The following is a 22,177-nucleotide window of genomic DNA, read 5'->3' as shown; positions in this document are numbered from 1 at the left end:
GGGCAAACTGGTCGACTGGCAATAACTGTTTGTACAACTTTTAATCAATGTCAATGGGTTTAGACTGCACAGCAAAAAAAAGCCTCCTGGAGTGATGCCCTAAGCCCAACAGGAAGTCTGCCATTTTGAATTACAGCGTAAAACGTGTCATTTCCTGTTGCCAGCACGTGGCGCTATGACTTTGAGTGAATATTGGCATATGGATGTGTTCAGGGAGGGACTCTTATAATGTATTCCAAATTTGGTGCAGATGTGAGCATGGAGACTGAAAAGTAAAGGTAAAGTGTGCAAAGCAGCAAAAATTACCATTAAATCCAAAATGGCCGACCTGTTGGTACCCATAAAATACTAAATTTTTTGTCGCGCCTGAATTATGTGCAAAGTTTTGAGTATGTTTAGGCCTATATACAGTCTATGGTGTAGGCCCCCAAAATTTAGGTTACTTTGCAGAAAAAAGAAAGAAAGAAAGAAAAAAATCCAATCAGTTGCAATAGGGACCTCGCACGGTTCATGCTTGGGGCCTAAATACATCCATCCATCGTCAACCGCTTATCCTGCGTACAGGGTCGTGGGGGGCTGGAGCCAGTCCCAGCTGACATTGGGCGAAAGGCGGAGTACACCCTGGACAGGTCGCCAGTCCATCGCAGGGCGGGCCTAAATACATTTAAAATAAATAAATAACTCAATGAAAAGCATAAAGAATAGTTCTACCTGTGACAACCATGGTCAACCTAAATTTGTTTGTGTGTGTACCTGTGACAGACTGTAGTTGTTAGTGAGAGTGGGACGCCACAACAACAAATATAATTTAAGACCGGAAAATTTTGAAACAATTTCTTTGATAGAAAAGAGATGCGAGTTAGATCTCTCTTAATGAACGAGGCAATGCCATATTTGTCAGATTATTTTCACCACAGGTGAATGACTTTGCATATTCCGAATCGGGGAACATAGAGGCTGTTTACACATGGCATGAAAAAGCATTTTGGGTGATCAAATTGTGATTGGGTATCACTTGGCCACATGAAAGTACAGGGACGTGCACAGGAATTTTGAAGGGCAGTTGCTCTGACCTGAAAAAAGGCACTAAACACAGTATCCAAAATGTATTAACAATATAAATGTCACCAAAATACATATGAGAAAAAGAGTTCCTTATATTATTGTTTATTGTTTTTTTTAATCATTATTATTTTTTATTTTTTTTCCTTTTTTTTTTTTATTTGAAAATAAATAATCTAGATTGAATTGACAGATGGGGAAAACTCGCTTCTAATAAAATATTAAATAAAAAAACGCTTAGATTTCGGAAAAAAATACAATCCTTTTTTAACCTTTTGGCTTCCCGTACATTCAGTTGCGCTTCTAGCTCGTATTCACTTCTGTTGGTACGTATCACGTATGGTAACTGGGCAAAACTACGCATGATTTGTTGTAGTATGATTGCATAAAGGAAGGAAACAGGAATTCCGGTAGGGAACAGAATCGACTGACGTGCAGGCAGCGCTGCAGCAGTGCAGCCACTTAAACAGAGTTTGCTCTTCCCCTGCTGAATGGAAGTGAATGAGGCTTTGCGATCGCGATTATTTTTTTATTTTATTTTTTTTTCTCGGAAGGGCAACTTGAGTCAGGAAAGGCAAACGGGCAGTTGCCCGGGCAACCAGAGCAACCCCCCTGTGCACGTCCCTGTGAAAGTACATGTGTAAATGAACCCGAGACCCATTGAGGACAGATTGTGATCCGATTAGCAAAACCACCTCTGGCGGTGGTCAGGGACACTATGACCACATGGATGTATTTGCGTTTTCTATCCACACACTACATACTACTTGGGCAAAATGTACAGTTGCAGTTTTCTGCAACTAATATAAAAAATTAAATTAAATCCAAAAGTTTGACAGCACAGACAGGCACCAAGACCATACAACGTGCTCAAACAGTGCCGATCATTGATCATGCTCATGTTTTTGGTGAACTGATGGTGTCCATTTGTGAATGTGAACTCTTGCTAGGGCTGGGCAATAAAACAATGATGATAATTATTGTGATCTAATTTTTTCTCAATAACAATATAACAAATGTTCATGTTCAATAAACATTTGATTTTATTAATTTGGATCATAAACAAATTAGTACTTTTCCTTCTATTAAGATATATTCTGTTGAGGAAAATGGACCAAAAAAGATTGTACTTCATTTTACTCATGCATATATGTAGCATTTACGTATATGAAACTGTTTAATACCAGGGTGCTGAGGTTTGGCATCAAGTGTTTGTCATGTTCTGACCATAAAGATCTGGTTTCTTCAATTTTCAGGAGCAAAAATCAGCCTTTAAACTTAAGTAACTTAATAAAAATATTGATTTAATAATGATTTGAAATTTATGGAGATAATTATCGATATCGAATGATATGGAAAGTTTTTATTGTTTAATATTTTTGGCCATATCACCCAGCCTTAACTCATGCACTGATGTGTTAAAGCCCATAAAAACTACTTAAATAACAGAAAAGACTCATTATAAAGAAAGGTAGCATGAAAATGATGCCAGACCGAACTTAAGTTTCACTTTAATTTTCTGGCTGAGCTAATACATAGGCGCACCGCTATAGAGAGAGCTAAGCATGGATAATTCATGGAGGAAAACAAATCACGGTAAAAAGACACACTTCAACCTGTAGTTATAGATAATTTTTTGGATCAGAGGAGCATGTGATGTTCGGTTGTTTGAGTTAGAACGATTGGATCTTCCTCCAACAAATTTACTTAACAACTTGCGTCTCCCATTATCTAGCAGCGAATGGCGGGGTCTGGCATTGTCAAATACTGTTAAGTTAATCAAACACATACACTTAGACGTTTTACGGTAGGCCACTGTGCGTGACAATTTCTCCACCAGCCTTAAACGTATCATCAGCAAATTTAATACCTACAGCAATTTTTTTTTAATTTAAGACCTTAATTTCCCTGATTTTATTTTAAAACATTTTAAGAACTGCGGGAACCTGATCATATAGCCACAATAAACACAATTGAAACAATTTAACTACGTAGCCTACTACCCATAGTAGAAGCATAGAAATCAAGGACAAATGACCTAATCAACAAAATCTAAGCAAGTCAGCAAAATCAGTCATGCACTACGCTATTCTTCTGAAAAGCAGCCCAGCAGGTGGTGGGGATGGGTCACGAATATTCATTATTAATCATTCATCATTAAATTTAATAAAATATATAGTCTTTGCGATCATAGTCTTTTTACCGGTGTCAGTAAAACATGGGTGTGGCACGTGCAGTTTGGCTACAACTCTGTGAGATGGGCTAGGTGCTGCAGCCTAATATTGTTAAGTGTATTGTGTTTGGTGCTGCAGAGGAAATAAGGTTCCTGTAACAGTATGAACGCCACCACAACATCTCTTCGAAGAATGGTAGAATAGTTCACATTGACTGTATAGATAGTATTTTTGCTTGAAATTCCCATCCCTAGTGCATTTGTCTGGTCAGGAGTAGGAAGGGTTTGCATTGATTGAAGTAAAGAGCTGTCAGATGCCTTATAAATAACATCTGTCTCTGATTCTTCCATGATCTCACTACACTACAAGAGAGAGTTAACCGATTAATACTTTGCAAACTATCTTCATTGTTCTTGTTTCCAGGTGAAGAGTCCTGCCCTGTTGGACTGCTCTAGGGAAAAACTATTCACTTGGAAGATTTTGTTTAAAAGAAAACTGGTTTGCATAGCTGAGATAGAAGTATATTCTCTTCCTGTCTGGGCCGGAACTTGGAAGATCATGAACTTTGCCTTCAGACAGCTGAAACAGAACTGGGACTGTATCTGGCCTGATTACCAACAAAACCTCAGCAACAAGTTTGACAAAGTACAACAACTAGAGGAGCAGGTGGGGATCAACATCATTACAAGTATTGCTTTCTTGTTAGTTTTTGCTATTTCAACTTTGTTGTTCACACAGAAGCAAATTAACACAGGAAATACTTATACAGATATATATACAGTATGTTAGGTAAGAGCAGACCAGACTGAGCAACCAGAGGCTTGTACTACGAAGGGGATTTAACTTAATCAGAGTTAACTCTGGTTTATCAAGGAAAGTCAGAGTTGACTCTGACTGCCTACACTGGTGTTAAACGGTACTATGGCGGTGAATAAGATGTTGGTTAGCTGAGTTGGTGTTAACTTAATTGGAGTTGGGCACATTCACATAAAAAAGCTTTTTCACAATGGCGCATGCTCCGTGTTTTTCCCAGAAGAATACACGATGATAATAAGAGCTACTTACAGATAAACTAAATGGAGGTAGGTCAGGGACGCAACTGACAAACGCGATTGAAACGTGATTCCTCTCATTTCTCTCTAATTCATTACAGTCGCTAATGCTGCACATTGCTCAATTAGCCACAAAGCTAGCTAATGCCATGTTTACTAACTAGGGTGAACAGACATCCCCGCTCCCCTTCGAGGGAACTCGAACTGCATCGGTGACGACTATAGGGGAACGCCTCTGGGCGTGGCAGGGCTGAATTATGAATGAAACTACTCCAATTCTATTGGTGTTATGGCGTATATAAGCATGCCGACACACAGGACACATTAGCTTTTTTCTATTCAGCAGGCACTGTGAGTATGTTTGAAAGCTCCACTATTGGAAGATCGTCTTACCTGGAAGTTCCCGACGAAGCAGAAGAGATCATGTCTGGTACAGCTCCGACAGTGTGTTTTTCCTTCATCACGGCTGGGGATACTCACGAGATGTGTGTTTCCTGCCTAGGGATGTCGCATGCCCAGGCAGCTCTCGAGGGGGCTGCCTGCGGCCATTGCGAGGCCCTGTCTTTGAGGGTGCTGAGGTCTCGTGCGGCTCTCTTTTCGGTGGATGGTCGGATGCACTCTTCCCGTGGCTAAGGCCCCGCGGTTGCTGAGGTGTCGCAGGGGCCTTTTCCCGGTCCTCGTCTGCTGACTCCCCCTCCCCTCTTCCCCGATCGGTAGCCCGTTTTTTGGCTCCCCCCTGCCCGAGTCCAGAGAGGCTTGCACAGTCTGGCTCCGAGGAGATAGACGTGCTTAGCATCATGGAGGAGGACTTCCGGGAGCCGGGCCGATGTCATCAGTCTTCGCCCAGCTTCGATGAGTTATTGGAGGTGGTGACGAGGGCTACGGCCAAGCTAAGACTACTGGCCTGTTTGGTGAGGCAGTAGACACTGTCATCAGCAGGTTCCAGCACGTAAAAACGCAAGGAGAGAGAAACGCCAGAAGCGAAGTGTCGCTTCCCGTGGTCCCCCTCAACCAACCTGACGAGACAGAATTATCACAATTGTGGCCAAATAAGTGTTTGCAGTTTATAGCATAACCAGGCCTGACATTTACGTGATTTTATAAAACGGGTAACTCAAATCAAGCAGTTTGATTGATTCATAGTCATGATATAATGAGCGTATACAACAGGTACGATGTCGAATTCCTTTGCACAGATCTGTATCACTGCGATGATGATTTGATGTTGATTAAACTCTCTTAAGAAGGGGGAAATAAATTATTTTTGAACACCGGCACTAGTGTGGAGGGCTCGTCTAGTCCGAAATGTTTACGGAACTGTGTCCAGATCTTAAGTGAGTGGGAAACAACCGGATTTTGTGAGATATCATGAAGTTTGAGCGGGAGCCGGGTGGTCAAGAGAGAGTGTAGTGAGTGCTTGGATGACCCAATGGATGTCCATTCGTGCCCATAAAGGGTACTCCTGAATGGGTGAAAGGGCCACAATAGATTCTTAGAAGAGGCACTTATGGGGAGAAGCTCACTTCTATGGAAGTTGAACTTGTATCCTGAGTATCTTCCGAATTGGGCTAAGATATTCTTAACAACTGGAAGGGACGAGACCGGGTTAGAAATAAAGCAGTAGCTCATCCGTATACAGGGACAATTTATGAGTGATGCCCATCCTGTTGATGCCCTCAAATCTCCCCTCCTCTCGAAGCCAAATGGCTTCAATGGGGTTCAATGGCCAGAGCAAATAGAAGGGGAGAGAGGGGGCACACCTGCCAGTTTCCACTCCACCCTATCGAACACTTCTCAGCATCTAACGATAGTATTACCTCCGGGGTGTCCATATTCAGAGAGCTGATGATGTTAAGCAGCCATCTAGTGTTATTCAAGGTGTTCCTCCCAGCCATAAAGCCGGTTTGATCTGGCGACATCAACACTGGTAAGGCCTGTTGTAAACGTAGAGCAAGCACCTTTGCAAGCATTTTTAGGTCCACATTTAAAAGAGATATCAGTCTATAGCTGCTACACTCAAGAGGATCTTTACCTTTTTTTAATAACAGGCAGATGGTGGCTTCGTTTAGGTTTGGGGGTAGCCAGCAATTAGCAAAGGACTCATAAACCTGTGCCAGAAGCGGGGATAATAAGTCAGTGTATGTTTTATAAAATTCAACTATGAACCCATCGGGTCCAGGGGTTTTACCACTCTGTAGCGATCTGATTGCGTCTTGTACTTCATCAGTTGTGACCAGGGACCCTAAGCTATTAGCAAAGTCGCTACTAACTCTATGGAGTGTGATGAACTCAGGAGGGTTATTGTCATTCCAGATCTCTGGCATATACTCAGATCAGAATTAAAAATCAAAAACACACATTGTTCACCATTTTTGGGTCAGAGACGCTTTATCCTGGGGATTAGTCTGGAGAGTGACACCGCCCTGGCCCGATGGGCATGAAGCTTACCTGCCTTTTCTCCTTTCAAAGTAACGTTGTTTCGATTGTAGTAGCTGTCTTTCTATCCTAGCAGTTGACATAAGCCTGGAGCATAGAAAGTGGGGTTGGGGTTTGTGGCCACCCTCTGGAGATATCGATATCTCCATTAATCTGGCATTTTCTATCTTTCTCAATTGATATGCGAAAGAAATAGCTTGCCCACGCAGGTACATTTTGCATGCCTCCCATAAAGTGCTTCTCGTCATGTCGGGGGTACCATTTAGCTGAAGAAAGTGAGAAATTTCCTCCGCTAAAAATGTCTTAAAATGCAAGTTATTCAGTATCAGAGGCAAGAGCCGAGGTTGAGTTAGATATTAAACAACTTGCCAGAGACGGCCACAAAGCGACCCTCAGGGTCCTTGATAGACTTTTTTGCTAATAATATACTGTATTAGAATATTATATTTTTGCTAATAATGATGGCCACCCCCCTTGCCCTCTCGGAATAACTCGAATGGAATACATGGTTCATCCACGGTCTTTTAATACGTAAGATGTCAGAGGACTTGAGATGGGTCTCTTGGAGGAAAATAATATCCCCCTTAAGCTGTTGCAAGTGTGCTATTACTTTACCCCTTTTAAGCCTAGCCCTAATTTAACCATCATGTAGCTTCCTGTTCTTATGCTTTAACCTCTCTCACAGTTACCACGGCTCATATGCCAACCCTTACAGAAAAGTAGACAATAATTACATAGAACTTAAAAAGCCAAAAATTGCCACCAAAAACACCTGCGACCTGAGTTGGGCTCTCCAACCAAGATTTAACCCAGATGAAAATCACCATCATTAATCATTGACAGGAGGTTGATGAATAAGGATGAAGAGAAAAGTAAATAATAATAATAATAATAATAATAATAATAACATTAACAACCAAGACACAAAATACTGTTTCCATGAAAGAGTCACACAGCATTGTGTTGTGGCAGTGGCCAAATTATAATAATAATAATAATACATTTTATTTGTGGGCGCCTTTCATAGCACTCAAGGACACCTTACAGATTAAAACAGTTAGAATACATTTCAAGGAGGCAATAAAAAATCAAAACAAGACACAATGTAAAGATTAAGATAAAACAGAATAGAGAATTTTTTTTAAAGAAATAAAAGAAAGCACTTCGTCATGAATCCGGTGGAAGGTGGAGTTATGTGGGGTAGGCCTTTCAAAATAAGTGGGTTTTGAGCAAAGTTTTAAAGGAGGATAGGGACTCAGTCGTACAGATGGATAGAGGGAGGGAGTTTCAAAGGTGAGGTGCACAATAGCTGAAGGCTCTGAACCCCATAGTGGACATGCGGGCAGAAGGAATGGAAAGTAGTGAGGAAGAAGAGGATCGGAGAGTTCGGGATGGGGTGTAGGGCTGAAGGAGTTCAGAGAGATAAAGAAGAGCAAGATTATGGAGAGCTTTGAAGGTGAGGAGTAGAATTTTGAAATCAATACGGTATTTGACAGGGAGCCAGTGCAGTTGTTTTAGAAGTGGAGTAATGTGTTCAGAGACTGGGGTTCTGGTAATAATACGGGCAGCAGAGTTTAGGACCAGTTGGAGTTTATGAATGAACTTGTGAGATAGACCAGAGAGAAGGGAGTTACAATAATCAGTACGGGAAGTGACAAGAGCATGGATGAGAGTAACTGTGTTATGGTAAAAATAAAATAAAAAATAAAATAACAAACAATCATACAGCTGGAACAAAGTATATTAGACAAGCCCAGTATGTGTCCATAAGGCTAAGCAATGGATGACCTAATACTTTCGCCATATCCATGCTGGTGCAAGTAACAGATTAATGTAAACAAGGGAGAGGACAACAAACTCCACCAAGTGCAATGAAGAAACAGGCGTGTGGAGCTGTGGCGTCCACGAACCATACATTGAAAGCGTGAAAAAGAACACCAAATCAAGTACCTGGTCACTATGCCCCGAGAACTAATATATTAACAGCACCCTTACCAGTTGTGTAGACCATGTTGAGCTTTAAGGTAGTATTAGCACCTGCATTAGCGTAGGAAAGCTAATGCTAGCCGATAATGCCGACTTTCCATTCGGTGCTGAGTTATACTTTGGGCCCGTGTCCACAAAAGCGTATTTTGTCAGCTGGTGGGCACGGGCCCTTACAGTCCTTACAGTGCTCTTCCAGCAGGCTTGAAAGAACAGGCATGCTAATCTGATTAGCTTTGGTAGCCAGCTCGTCCCTCTTGGCTTTTTCCTTCTTAGATGGTTTGTTTTTGGATTCCATGGTGCCAACTAAGAACAGGTTTTGCCTTTACAGAGAGAGCAGGTTTAATGGCTGGATTATAGCAGGTTAGTAAGAGCTAGCGGGAGATCGCAACATGTGCGTCTATTCCATTTCTCTCTCCACCAGAAGTCCCACATTGCAAGGCTGCGACATCACACCACAGATGCTGCTGCTTGCCCGTGTATCATGTCAGCAGTGGAATATCACATTATACTTGAGGAAATATTAGGGTTTTTTAGCCCACAATCATAAAATTATCATACGCTAAGAGAATTTCTTTTTTTGTTGTTGTTCTTGTAAATGTATAACTGTCATCACTGATTGTTACCCCACTCTCCTGGCTCTGTATTTTTGGACACACATACATTCATACAGGCTGCAGGGCTGCCTGTATGAATGTAATGCTATTGTGTTGAGAATAACTTAATTTTAGCTGCAACCCCAGTGAAAAGAGCACGTGGCAACAAGTCTGGATAAAATCTAAAATAAAATAATAATACTTTATCAAGTGGTTTATATTTATAGTTTTCGTCATTAACACTGAATACAGATGCAGCATATGTAGCCACACTTATAACAGCCTATTTATGTCCAGTCCCCTCCAAAAGTATTGGAACGGTAAGGCAAATTCCTTTGTTTTTGTTGTTCATTGAAGACATTTGGGTTTAAGATCAAAAGATGAGTATTAGACAAGAGTTCAGAATTTCATTGTATTCACATCTAGATGTGTTAAACAACTCAAGACATACCACCCTTTTTGTTTGAACCCACCCATTTTTAAAGTGAGCAAAACTATTGGAACGTGCGACTGACGATGTTTCTTGTGGCCCAGGTGTTGCCTTTTAGGTTGATTGTCCAAACATTAAACAGCTCTGCATGACTAGTCTAAGTTTTCATCCTTGGTTCAAACCTATAAAGACTGTATTTCCTGTTAAAGAAGACCAGAGAGCTGTCTATGGGAGAAAAGCAAGCCATCGGCAAGCTGAGAAAAGAAGGAAAATCGACCAGAGCCATTGGACAAATTGGGCACAGCAAGCACAACAATTTGGAATGTCCTGAAAAAGAAAGAAACTACTGGTGTACTGAGCAACAGACGTCCAACAGGTTGGCCAAGGAAAACAACAGTAGTTGATGACAGAAATATGGTGAGAGCTGTGAAAAAAAACCCCAAAACATCAGTAAGTGACATCAACGACCTCCACAGTGCAGGATGAAGGTATCACAATCCACTGTTGGAAGAAGACTCAGAGAGCAGAAATATAGAGGCCACACCACAACATACATATTCTGAACTCTTGTCTCATACTCATCTTTTGATCTTAAACCCAAATGTCTTCAGTGTACAACAAAAGGAATTTGCCTTTCCGTTCCAGTACTTTTGGAGGGGACTGTAGGCTAACTTGAAGATAAGGCTGTAGGCTAATATGAAGATAACCTATCTACTGTTGTAGTACGGGTCAATCGGGAAGTTACACCTGATTCACAAGTTACTCCTGAAGTTACCTGGATAAGCCAGTATCCTTGCTTCATAGTACAGGCCTCAGGACACCCTTTTTATTTTCGGTGTTTCAAAATGTATGTTGTGATCGTTAAACAGGACGAGCCCTCAGGCTGGGAGGATTCATGGAAACTATCCAGGGCAGAACTTGAACCAAATGACACCACTGATGACGAGACACTAAATGCAAACTCCCTCAGTACTGAAACCACAGTAATGATGAGGATAAACGATGTGTTTCTGCCTGGGTGGCATTACTCCTGGCTGCTCACTGCAGCTCCTGTGGAGGAAGAAGAAGAACATCACAAGAATTGGAGCTCATGCTGGGGATACAGGCAGCAGATCAGGTGGGCTTGGTGATTGAGTGACCCATGCTTAATGTTAAGTACCTTTCAGAAATGCACGCCTTTACATTAATCTGATGGCAAGTCACAACAGCAATATTATTAGGTCAGACCTCTAACATTTTTGTATTACTTCAGCATAGCACAAGTGTGAAGTGGGAAGTGGGAAGCTTCTCTCTCTCTCTCTAGCAACGGACTTTACAGTATACATATACATACATATACAGTATCTCAAAAAAAAAAAGCAAGGACACCCCTCACATTTTTGTAAATATTTAATTATATCTTTTCATGTGACAACACTAAAGAAATGCAACTTTGCTACAATGTAAAGTAGTGAGCTTGTATAACAGTGTACATTTGCTGTCCCCTCAAAATAATACATCACACAGCCATTAATGTCTAAACCACTGGCAACAAAAGTGAGTACACCACTGTGAAAAGTGATAATACTTGGTTCTCCCAAGTAGTAGCCCAGCTAATTCAATCAAGAAATAAACAGTGGTCCCTTGCAAGGAGGACCAAAAGTAATGTAGATCAACTAAAGATAATTTTAACAATCCATCCAAATTCTGGCAAACAATCAAAGTATTACAGAACAAATCATCATCAGCATCAGACTTTCCTCAGCAATTGAATACCGGAAATGTATCTATGGCAAATAAATGTGATACATTAAATACCTTCAATGGTCATTTTGAGAAGACAGGTCATTTCTTTGATCAGCAGTTTCCTTCAATTTCTGTTGATTCTTTAAGAATGTTTTTTATCACCTAGTACATCTTCACCCTCTGCTCTCTCATTTGATTTTGAAGCCCTTCAAGTTCATGATGTTATGCATTCACTGAATACAATAGACTCCAAAATGGATCCCTTCCTGAGGTGGCTGCATCGGTGATATTGTTAAGCCTATTATTTTTAACATGTCAATTAGTCTTATTCAGGTTCTGGCCATCTGGAAGCAAGCTTACATTACACCCTTCTAGGTCTCTGGACCTACTCAGTGGTCCCCTCTAGGACCACAGGACTAAACAACTACAGACCCGTCGCCCTGACCTCTGTGGTTAAGTCCTTTGAACGCCTTCTGTTGTCCCACCTAAAATCCATCACAGACCCACTCCTGGACCCCCTGCAGTTCGCCTACAGAGCCAACAGGTCTGTAGATGATGCAGTTAACATGGCCCTTCTCTACATCCTCCAGCACCTGGACTCCCCAGGAACCTACTCCAGGATCCTGTTTGTGGATTTCAGCTCTGCTTTTAACACCATCATCCCGGCCCTGCTGCAGGACAAGCTCTCCCAGCTGAGTGTGTCTGACTCCACCTGCAAGTGGATCACAGACTTCCTGATGGACAGGAAGCAGCACGTGAAGCTGGGAAAACATGTCACCACCCTCATTGGGCTCATCTCAGGTGGGGACGAGTCCGCCCACAGGTGCGAGATCGACCATCTGGTGACCTGGTGCAGCCAGAACAGTCTGGATCTCAACGCTCAGAAGACAGTGGAGATGGTCGTGGACTTCAGAAAGAGCACAGCCCCACCCTCATCATCCTGTGTGACTCCTCAGTCACCACTGTGGACTCCTTCCACTTCCTGGGCACCATCATCTCCCAGGACCTCAAGTGGGAGCTGAACATCACCTCCCTCACCAAGAAGGCCCAGCAGAGGATGTACTTCCTGCGGCAGCTGAAGAAGTTCAGCTTACCAAAGACAATGATGGTGTACTTCTACACCGCCATCATTGAGTCCATCCTCACCTCCTCCATCACCATCTGGTACGCTGCTGCCATCGCCAGGGACAAGGGCAGGCTGCAGTGCTTCATTCGCTCTGCAGAGAAGGTGATTGGCTGCAATCTTCCTTCTCTTCTGGACCTGTACGCCTCCAGGACTCTGAGGTGAGCAGGAAAGATTGCAGCTGACTGCTCCCACCCCGGACACAAACTGTTCCAGACTTTCCCCTCTGGCAGGAGGCTGTGGTCCATCAGGACCAAAACCTCTCGCCACAAAAACAGTTTCTTCCCGTCTGCAACTAGCCTCATTAACAAGGCCCGGGTCCCCCACTGACACTCCCCCCTTGCAAACGGTACAAATATCTCTGCACATGTAAATACCGTATCATCTCGTGTCGGGCTCAGACCTGGCACGTTGTACATATTTGTTGTTGATTGTTGATCTTTGTTGTTGTATACTTTTATGTTGTCAGTTTATATATTGTACACAATATTCTCTTCCGTTACGTTACTTCTGCATGGCACAGACCCAGAATAATGCACATGTATATATCTACAACGTTCATGTTGACTGTATGTTTGTCTACGTGTAGCCCTTATCACCGCAGCAAATTCCTCGTATGTGTAAAACACTACTTGGCAATAAAGCTCCTTCTAATTCTGATTCTCTACAAAGCTGGCGATCGATCTGACATGAACAACTTTGGGCCAATCTCTAATCTCCCTATCTTTTCAAAAATCTTGGAATCATTAGTTGCTACCCAACTTAAATCACATTTGGATTTGAATAACATTTTGAATGAAATGCAGTCCGGTTTACAGTCAGGGCATTGTACAGTAACTGCCACTTTAAAAGTTATGGATGATTTTAAAGAGGTTTTAGATAACACATTTTCCTGTGTATCTTTGTGTATAGACCTTACAAAATCTTTTGATACTGTGGACCATCCATTACTTATTAATACTCTCTGAGAGCTGGCATTGGAATGCAAAGTGGGTAAATGATTCCAGTTATCATTCACAAAAGGTTAAACGTGGCAATGACTAAACATTCACAAATGTTAAACGTGGCAATGACATGTCAAATCCAGTTCTTGTTATGAAGGGTGTTCCACAAGGTTAACTTTTGGGACCCTTGCTCTTTCTAGTTTATATAACTAATATTTGTGAAAAGTTTAAATTTTGTAAGTATCATCTCCATGTAGACGACACAGTTCCCCTTCGAGGGAACTTGAACTGCGTCGGTTACGACACTATGGGAACGCCTCTAGGCGTAGCAGGTCTGAACGTGAATGAAATCACTCCAATCCTATTGGTTTGTTGCTAGAACGGTAAGGTGTGACGGAATAAACGGAGGAGTATAAAGCACACCTGTACACACTCATCATTAGCTTTATTCTATTCAGCAGGCGCTCTGGATGTTGTTTGAAGAAAGGTCCAGTCCTACAAGCAGTGAATGTCTTACCTGAGGAAGAAGTCTACCAGCATGTCCGGCAACCAGAAATACAGAAGGTGTGTTTTTCCTTGCCCTCGGTACATCACGGATGGAGATTCTCATTAGATGTGTGTCTCATGTTTGGGGATGGAGCACGCCCTGCGGCCATTGGGAAACCCTTGCCATGCGGGACCTCAGTACCCGCACGGCTCTCTTTTCCAAGGATGGCCTGATGTGTTCTCCCCGTGGCAAGGGCCCTGCGGCCGCTGAGGCGACTCGGCGGCTTCACACCGTGATCTGTCGGAGGATTTCGGGACGGCTGAGGCTTTTTCCCGACCTTCGTCCGCTGGCTCCGATGTTTCCTTTCCTCGTTCGGGAGCCCGTTTCCGGCTTCTCCCGCTCGCGGTTTGGATCCGGAGACGCTGCAGCAATCCGACTCCGAGGAGGTGGACGTGCTCAGTGTAGTGGACGATGACTTCCGGGTGTCGGGGCAACGTCATCAGGCGGCGCCCGACTATGACGAGCTGCTGGAGGTGGTGACTAGAGCCGTGGCTAAGCTCAATATCAACTGGCCACAGGAGGAGCAGACACCACAGGCTTGTGGTAAGCTTGATGAAAGGTTTCTTAAGCACCACGCGCCACCTCCACGCCGGTCTCTGCCATTTTTTGAACGAGACACTGCGTCGGCCCGCCGCACCTCTCTCCCCGCCTGAAGCGCCTGCTTCATAGTTAAGCTAATGATGAGTGTGTACAGGTGTGCTTTATACTCCTCCGGTTATTCCGTCACACCTTACCGTTCTAGCAACAAACCAATAGGATTGGAGTGATTTCATTCACGTTCAGACCTGCTACGCCTAGAGGCGTTCCCATAGTGTCGTAACCGACGCAGTGTCTCGTTCCCCTTCTCGGGGAACCAGGGTTACATACGTAACCTGAGACGTTCTGTACTCCTGTGCCCCCACAGCAGAGCTGGCTTTTTTCAAATGTGCAGGCAGATTTTGATACCCTGCAACATGCTCTATCAGATTGCTTTTAAACTCACACAAAACTAAAGTTATGATTTTTGCCATTGGGCAAACATAGGTATCACGCTTCTCTGTCACGACCCTGGATGGAATCTGTATTCAGTCTGTTGATAGTTACAAATCTCTGGGAATTTGGTTGGACAAAAACCTAAATTTCAAATTTAAAAATAAAGAAATTAAAATTCACACTGGGTTTTCTGTATAGGTAAAAGTCCTCTTTCTCCATGGCTTCACAGAAACACTTAGTTGCTGGCCTATTTCTGTCACAGATAGATTATGGGAACACTATTTATAGGTTTGACTCTCTGTCCACCTTGTCTAAACTTGACACTCTTTATCATCTCTGTATCATCTTTATCTGGCTAACAAGTTTGCACCGCAGAGGATGGCAGCCTCTGGATTATGCTCTGTAGTGCTTTTTGTGTTTTTCTTTATTAACTCTGTTCTGCTCTGCTCTGCTCTACCATCCCTCTCTGGTAACATTTACCAGAGAAGAGCTCTTAAGCATCAGACTTTCAACTGCTCACACTATTCCACCGCTCCTTATCGAACCTGGAACTTTATTAGTTGGAGGCTCTGTCTGGAATCTACCGGAGACGCCGAAGGGGAAAGCGTGCTAGCGCTGGTTAAACTTAAGACAGCGGGGTTTTCGCACTGCGCTCCCTTCTATACACCTGCCGAATGTCCGCCCTCTGGCCCACAAAATGGATAAACTGCTGCTCCTCAACAGAACTAATTCGTACTTCTGCAGATCTGCCGCCCTCCATTTTACCAAGTCCTGGTTCACCGAGCACATCCTGTACAGCACACTTCACCTACCGGGATTTAATCTTTTCCATGCGGATCGCCTAAGGGAGCTCACGGGAAAAACAAGGGGAGGAGCACTCTGTCTCTACTTAAACGAAGGTTGGTGTACAGATGTCACAGTGTTGAAGAAATCATGCAGCCCTCACATACAGACATTATTTATAAACTGTAAACATTTTTATTCAGTTTTCCTCATTTATTCTGGTCGCTGTTTACATTCCACTTCAGGACTGAAAAAACATCCAGACTCCCTTCTCATTGTTCTTGGAGACTTCAACAGAGCAAACCTCAGCCATGAACTTCCAAAGTACAGACAGCATATTAATGTCCTGCCAGATTTGGTATACAGTCCACAATATATAATATGAACAGTAAGTAAGTAACAGCTCTGAAATAGAGAATGATGAATAAATGATAAGTGGTGACCGGTAAACAGGTGGCTGATTAGAGACAGAGTTACTGGGTTACTGCACAGGAATTGATCCTGACACTGTGAGAAAGAAGTCAATTGTTCATCAGATGGCTTGTGGGAAGAAACTGTTCCTGAGTCCCTAACAGAGGGGAGAAGTTGGAATAGGTTGTGGATCCGGGGTGAGATGGATAGTCTGTCCCTGACAGATCCAAACCAGACAGTGATGGAGGTGCAGAGGACAGACTGGATAATGGCTGTGTAGAGCTGGATCAGCAGCTTCTTAGGAAGGTTGAGCTTCCTGAGCTGGCGCAGGAAGTACATCCTCTGCTGGGCCTTTTTGATGATGGTGTCAGTGTTGGGCTCCTGAAGGATTCCACAGCAGACACAGGGCTGTTTAGAACGGTGATGGGGGGCAGAGTGGGGGGACTCCTCCTGAAGTCCACAATCATCTCCACAGTTTTGAGCGTGTTAAGCACCGGGTTGTTCTGGCCGCACCAGAGAGCCAGCTGATCAACCTCCCGTCTGTAGGCCGACTCAAACCGTCCTGTATGATGACCGTTGTGTTGTCGGCGAACTTCAGGGGTTTGACAGATAGGTCTCTTGATCTGTAGTCATTGGTGTAGAGGGAGAAGAGCAGGGGGAGAGCACATACAAGTTTGTGATCCACTGACAGGTGGAGGCCGGCACAGTAAGCTGGTTGAGGTTGGTGCTGAGGTTGTCCAGGATGATGGCATTGAACGCCGAGCTGAAGTCCACAAACGGGTTCCTTGCATAAGTCCCCGGAGAGTCGAGGTGTTGCAGGATGTAATGCAGTCCCAAGTTGACTTCATCATCCACTGACCTGCTAGCCCTGAAGGAAAACTGGAAAACTACCCCCCCCACACACTCCCCCCCTCTGTGCCACAGCACAGATCTCACCTGTTCACTGGACCCCATGCCTACTATCTTGGTCAAGGCATGCCTCCCTACCTTCTGTCCCATCATGATGGACGTCATAAACACCTCTTTGGTATATGGCTTGGTACCCTCCTGCGTCAAAACAGCTGCCATTACCCCTATTCTCAAAAAGCCCAGTTTGGACCCGGATGACCTCAACAACTACCATCCGATCTCCAACCTTCCCTTTCTGAGCAAAACAAAAAGAGCAGTCGCTGCCCAACTTCATCAATACATGTCCCACTATGATCTCTATAAACCCCTTCAGTCTGGCTTCAGAGCGCACCACAGCACTGAGGCCACCCTCATCAAAATCACTAATGACCTTCTCATCGCTGCTGATTCTGGACATATCAGTGTCCTCATTCTTCTAGATCTCTCAGCAGCCTTTGACACAGTTTCCCATACCATCCTTCTCAACCGTCTATCTGAATGTGTTGGCCTCTGTCATACCTCTCTAATATGGAACAGTTTGTCACCACAGACTCTCTACCCCCCGGCCCCAGTCAAACAAGGTGTGCCTCAAGGCTCTGTGCTTGGACTCCTCCTTTTCTCCTTATACATGCTCCCCCTTGGCCAGATAATACGCTGCCATGGCCTCAGCTTCCACTGTTATGCTGACGACACACAGCTGTATCTTAGCACCAAACCATCCACTCAGCTTCCCCCTCTGTCACTTGTTAACTGTCTGAATGAAATAAAAACATGGATGTCATCTAACCTACTCAAACTAAACAGCAGCAAAACAGAGCTAATGGTAGTGGCTCCCAAGCTGCTGCCTTCTACCACCTCAAAAACATCACCAGACTTTGACTTCACTTTCAGACTCTGTGGCAGAGTCACTCATCCATGCCTTCATCACCTCCCGCTTGGACTATTGCAATAGTGTCCTGTATGGGCTACCCAGCAAGATCCTGGACAGGCTACAATATGTCCAGAACTTGACTGCCAGGGTTCTCACTCACACTAGGACATGGCAGCACATCACCCCAATCCTCACAAAGCTTCACTGGCTGACGGTCAAATTCCGCATCACCTACAAAATCCTACTCCTCACCTATAAATCTCTCCATTCCCTGCACCCCAGTACCTATGTTGGATCAGATGTACGATACTTTGTAAAAAATATACTCCATTAACTTTCTATTATAGTCAATAAATTTGCAATCAAAAACTTCTCTGGAGACGGTCAAGAGTCGGTGCAAAAGAGTTTATTCCAAAACAGGACAGGTAAACCCGTACAACATCCCTGCAGGGTGGAGTCAACCCTGTGGTCTGCAGCCTTCTGGGCTGGTTTGCCCCCTCCTCTCCTTATGGTGAACTTCTGCTTTTATGCTGCTTACACATGTTGTTTTACCAATTAACAATGTTTTCCAGCTGTCATTTATTACTTTGACTTTCTAAATTTTTATATTACTGGATAAGAAGTTCACCATTTACATTTCAACTTCAGTCTCACCATATTTTTTAAACGTTATGCATGCTTAATTTGACACACAATTATATTTTTAAACAATTAATATAAGAATAACATAAGTAATTTTGCATCGTTCATTAATGCTTGGTTTCTCACAGCAATCTTGATGTTTGATGCTGGCTGTTTTCAGCTTTCTGCTTATCAGAATCAGAATCAAAATCAGCTTTATTGCCAGGTATGTGTACACATACGAGGAATTTGACTCAGGATTGTACATTGCTCATGCTTACCATCTCTCTGTCGCGTTTTCATTAAGCATCTGACGTTTTTTTTGGTCATCCACCATCTGACTGGATTTTAGTAAGCCTCTGTCACTTTTTCTGTCATCAGAAATTCATTCAGCAAGTTTATTCAAAGTTCACACAGGCTGTAATAATCAGAGGTTAGAAGTTGACAATCAAACCCTTAATTAGTAATTAAACATGTTGTCTTAATATCAGCAGACTAATACATCAACAGTTCCTCATATAATCATAACAGTAGATAACAGCAGAACAAAGCATACACTTGTCACAGCAGATTTTGAACACCTGCAGCCTCTCCTGAAGTCATAAATCTACAGTAGATGACAGTTGGACAAGGCGTGCATGGTCTCAGTGTCTGCAGTCAATGCTCCCACTCAAGGATCTTAACCACATCTAGGTAAAAAGAAAATGATTAAGAATAATTAATACTGATTAAGGATAATAAAATGATTAGAAATTATGAATTAAGAATGATTACTTATTAATACTGAGTAAAGATAATAAAATGATTAAGAATGATTAATGATTAATACTGATAAGGATAATCACTGATGACTGTTTCTTGACTGATGTCTGTTTTTTTGTCTGCACTGCTCTCCCTCTCTGTGTCCTAAGCATGCCCTCTGCTGATCATGCTATTTTAACCATAACCTGACTTTGTGGAATAAGCTGGTGTCTTTTGTGTGTGCTATACAGGACATTCTTACTGTCATGGACTATGTTGATGTATGTTTTGTAACACAATTTTCACTAATTCTGCTTCTACATTTTCCTTTTCTAGTGTTTTTGATGATGCCTTGCTGTGCTTCACTCTGCTCCCAAAGCACACGTGCCTGCTTACACACACGTGCTACTGCTGAGCCTTGTCAGTTAGATACAAAAGGACACATATACTCAGTGCTATAGAGTTTTAACACTGTGATCCTAACTTTACACTATAAAATAACACTTTAAATGATGACAATGTAGACCACCATTGCTCTAGTAATTAATGTCGGTAATGTTATTAGTAACAATTTAATATAGCTATATGCTCTAAAATAATTCACAACACCTACTGGACCTTTTTCACCCCTACATCCCCTGGCGGAACCTGCGGTCCACCGACAAGGGCTTGCTCTCTGTCCCCCACACCAGACTGCGGACTTCTGGGGACAGAGCCTTCAGCATCACAGCCATCACCCTCTGGAACTCCATCCCCACAGAGATCCGAAATGCTCCCTTTCTGGACACCTTCTAACCTCCTAAAAACCCATCTCTTCACAAAGGCATTCAACCCTGAATGACTTTTGTTGTCTCTGTAGTTATGTGTAAGGCGTCCTTGGGTCCCGGGAAAGGCGCTATAAAAATATAAGTTATTATTATTATTCTTATTGTGGAGCGTGTTAGATCCCGAGTCACACCTGTTCAGGAGGTACTGGACCAGCTCTTAAAGGGGTCTTAAAGGGTCCGATCCTCTAGGCCTATGGGTATTACCCTAGTAGGTATGACTGAGGACTGTTTAAGCTGGTGTCGAAGAGATTCGCCTGGCTTCTAACTGTCTTCTTCCGAACGCCTACCCTGCTTACTCTGAGATAGCACCTTACTGAATAGCCCTAGAGCCAGATACCACCCCAGCCACGCCCGTTAACGACAGCTCTCTTCTTATTGATCAGTGCACTTGGTATGGTTGCCAGGTTGGTATTTAGTGGCCAGGAAAATAGGCCCCAAGGATAAGTTAATTTCAGTGGCTAGAGCAACCTATAAGAACCTCAAAGATGTTAAACACACTTTACCTAATTGATTACTACCTTAGTGAGGAAATAACTTCAATGTCGACTATCGTTCTTAAAATGCAGTGATTATATATTTTATTGCATAAAGTTAGCAAGGGCAAGCATACAACTAAAATTGGTTAACATGAGTAAAAATAATAAAACTGTTTAAAATTCAAAACCTGATACGAATAGCTGAGCTTGAGTGTTTTTGGTTATCTTCTTTTTGGAGAGAAAGGGAGGGGAAGGAGTTGTCCTGCAGTGAAATCCTTCCTCCGCTGCGGGGCTGCGGACTCCGGAGGAGACTTGAGGCTTTGTCCAAAGCCCTCTACCGTCTGTCGAAGTCTTCAGTCTTTGTTGCAGTTGAAAAGGAGAAAATCTTCAGAGTCCGATGATTCTTCAGTTGTCTTGGCTGTTATGGTTATCCTCCGTGGCGCGATCTGTTGATGCTTTGCTGAAGAAATCTCTGAAGCGTTCTCTAGATGTTAGTTGTTCAAATCCCCAACTCTTTGGCTCTTGGTCCGATGCTTGGTGGTCCTGCTCAGCGACCGATGCCTCTGAGATCCGCCGAGGAATAACCCCGATCTCTTTCTGGCTTCTCTTTATATATCCTACTCCGTGGCTGATTTCTTTGTCATATCAGCCACCACCCCTATCCTGTCTACGTGACTACTGGCACATAGATTGTTCATTTGTTTCAGAGATGTCCTTGTTTGGTCCACTTATTTCCCCTACTGACCTTTCCCACTCAATGACTCACAGTCATGAGGCGGTCACACTCAGTCCAGTATTTCGCAACAAGCTTCAACATGTCCTAACATATTCCTTCAATCACATCTATCATTACATGCACATTTCCAATCAATACTTATCAAATCATGACATTTTCATACCATAGTTACTAATTTTTAATTTCTTTAGTAATTCCTTTATAATACGTCTAATACATCATTCTACTGATTGCTATACTTATCACACTTAACACATCACATTCATTTGGAAAGTACCTGATTCTCCTCTAGGTTATTTTGTTTCTTATAGTCTCTTGTGTTATTCAGTCGGAAAGTACCTTGCATTCCCATGGCCTTTAATGGGCCCTTTTTAGAGTGTTGTTAGTGCGCAGGGATCTCAATCTACTTGACACCCCCTCCTTGAGATCACTTGCTGCCTTGGTTAATCATCCGTGAGCATGAGTTCTTCATCGTCATACACCGCTTCAAAGAGCACATCGAGGTCTGGGGGTGATAGGGGCCGGTTCCATTGATCCACGACGACGAACTCATCAAGGCACGGGGTGTGGAGACCTGAGTAGCCCCCAGGCAAGGTGACTTCGCCTGCCTCGGGCTCCTGGTGCGTTGATGAGGATCCGTCTGACGGTGCCTGGGTATCCTGCTGCTCCTCGGGTGGCTCGTTCTCGGAGTCCAACTTCCATGTGTCATTAGGGGATGTCCTGCTGGAAGACCGTATGGGTGCAGGATTGCCGCTGAAGGGGCCGTCGAAGCATGGTTC

At 43.3% G+C, this 22,177-nt stretch overlaps 1 protein-coding gene across 1 annotated transcript in view; it reads left to right on the top strand.

The window, feature by feature from the left end:
• LOC119914210 (golgin subfamily A member 6-like protein 6) overlaps positions 1-22,177 on the top strand; it is a 62,503-nt gene that overhangs the window by 20,301 nt on the left and 20,025 nt on the right. The window contains exons 4-5 of the mRNA XM_038733330.1: positions 3,660-3,902; positions 10,603-10,850. Of these exons, the coding sequence (XP_038589258.1) occupies positions 3,660-3,902; positions 10,603-10,850 (491 nt within the window). The remainder of the gene's footprint in view (positions 1-3,659; positions 3,903-10,602; positions 10,851-22,177) is intronic.

The sequence above is a fragment of the Micropterus salmoides genome, unplaced genomic scaffold, assembly GCF_014851395.1.
Source record: "Micropterus salmoides isolate LMB-PRFRI ecotype aquatic unplaced genomic scaffold, ASM1485139v1 Ms_hic_scaffold_20, whole genome shotgun sequence".
Lineage (NCBI taxonomy): Eukaryota > Metazoa > Chordata > Actinopteri > Centrarchiformes > Centrarchidae > Micropterus > Micropterus salmoides.
This window is presented reverse-complemented; position numbering and strand designations above follow the sequence as displayed.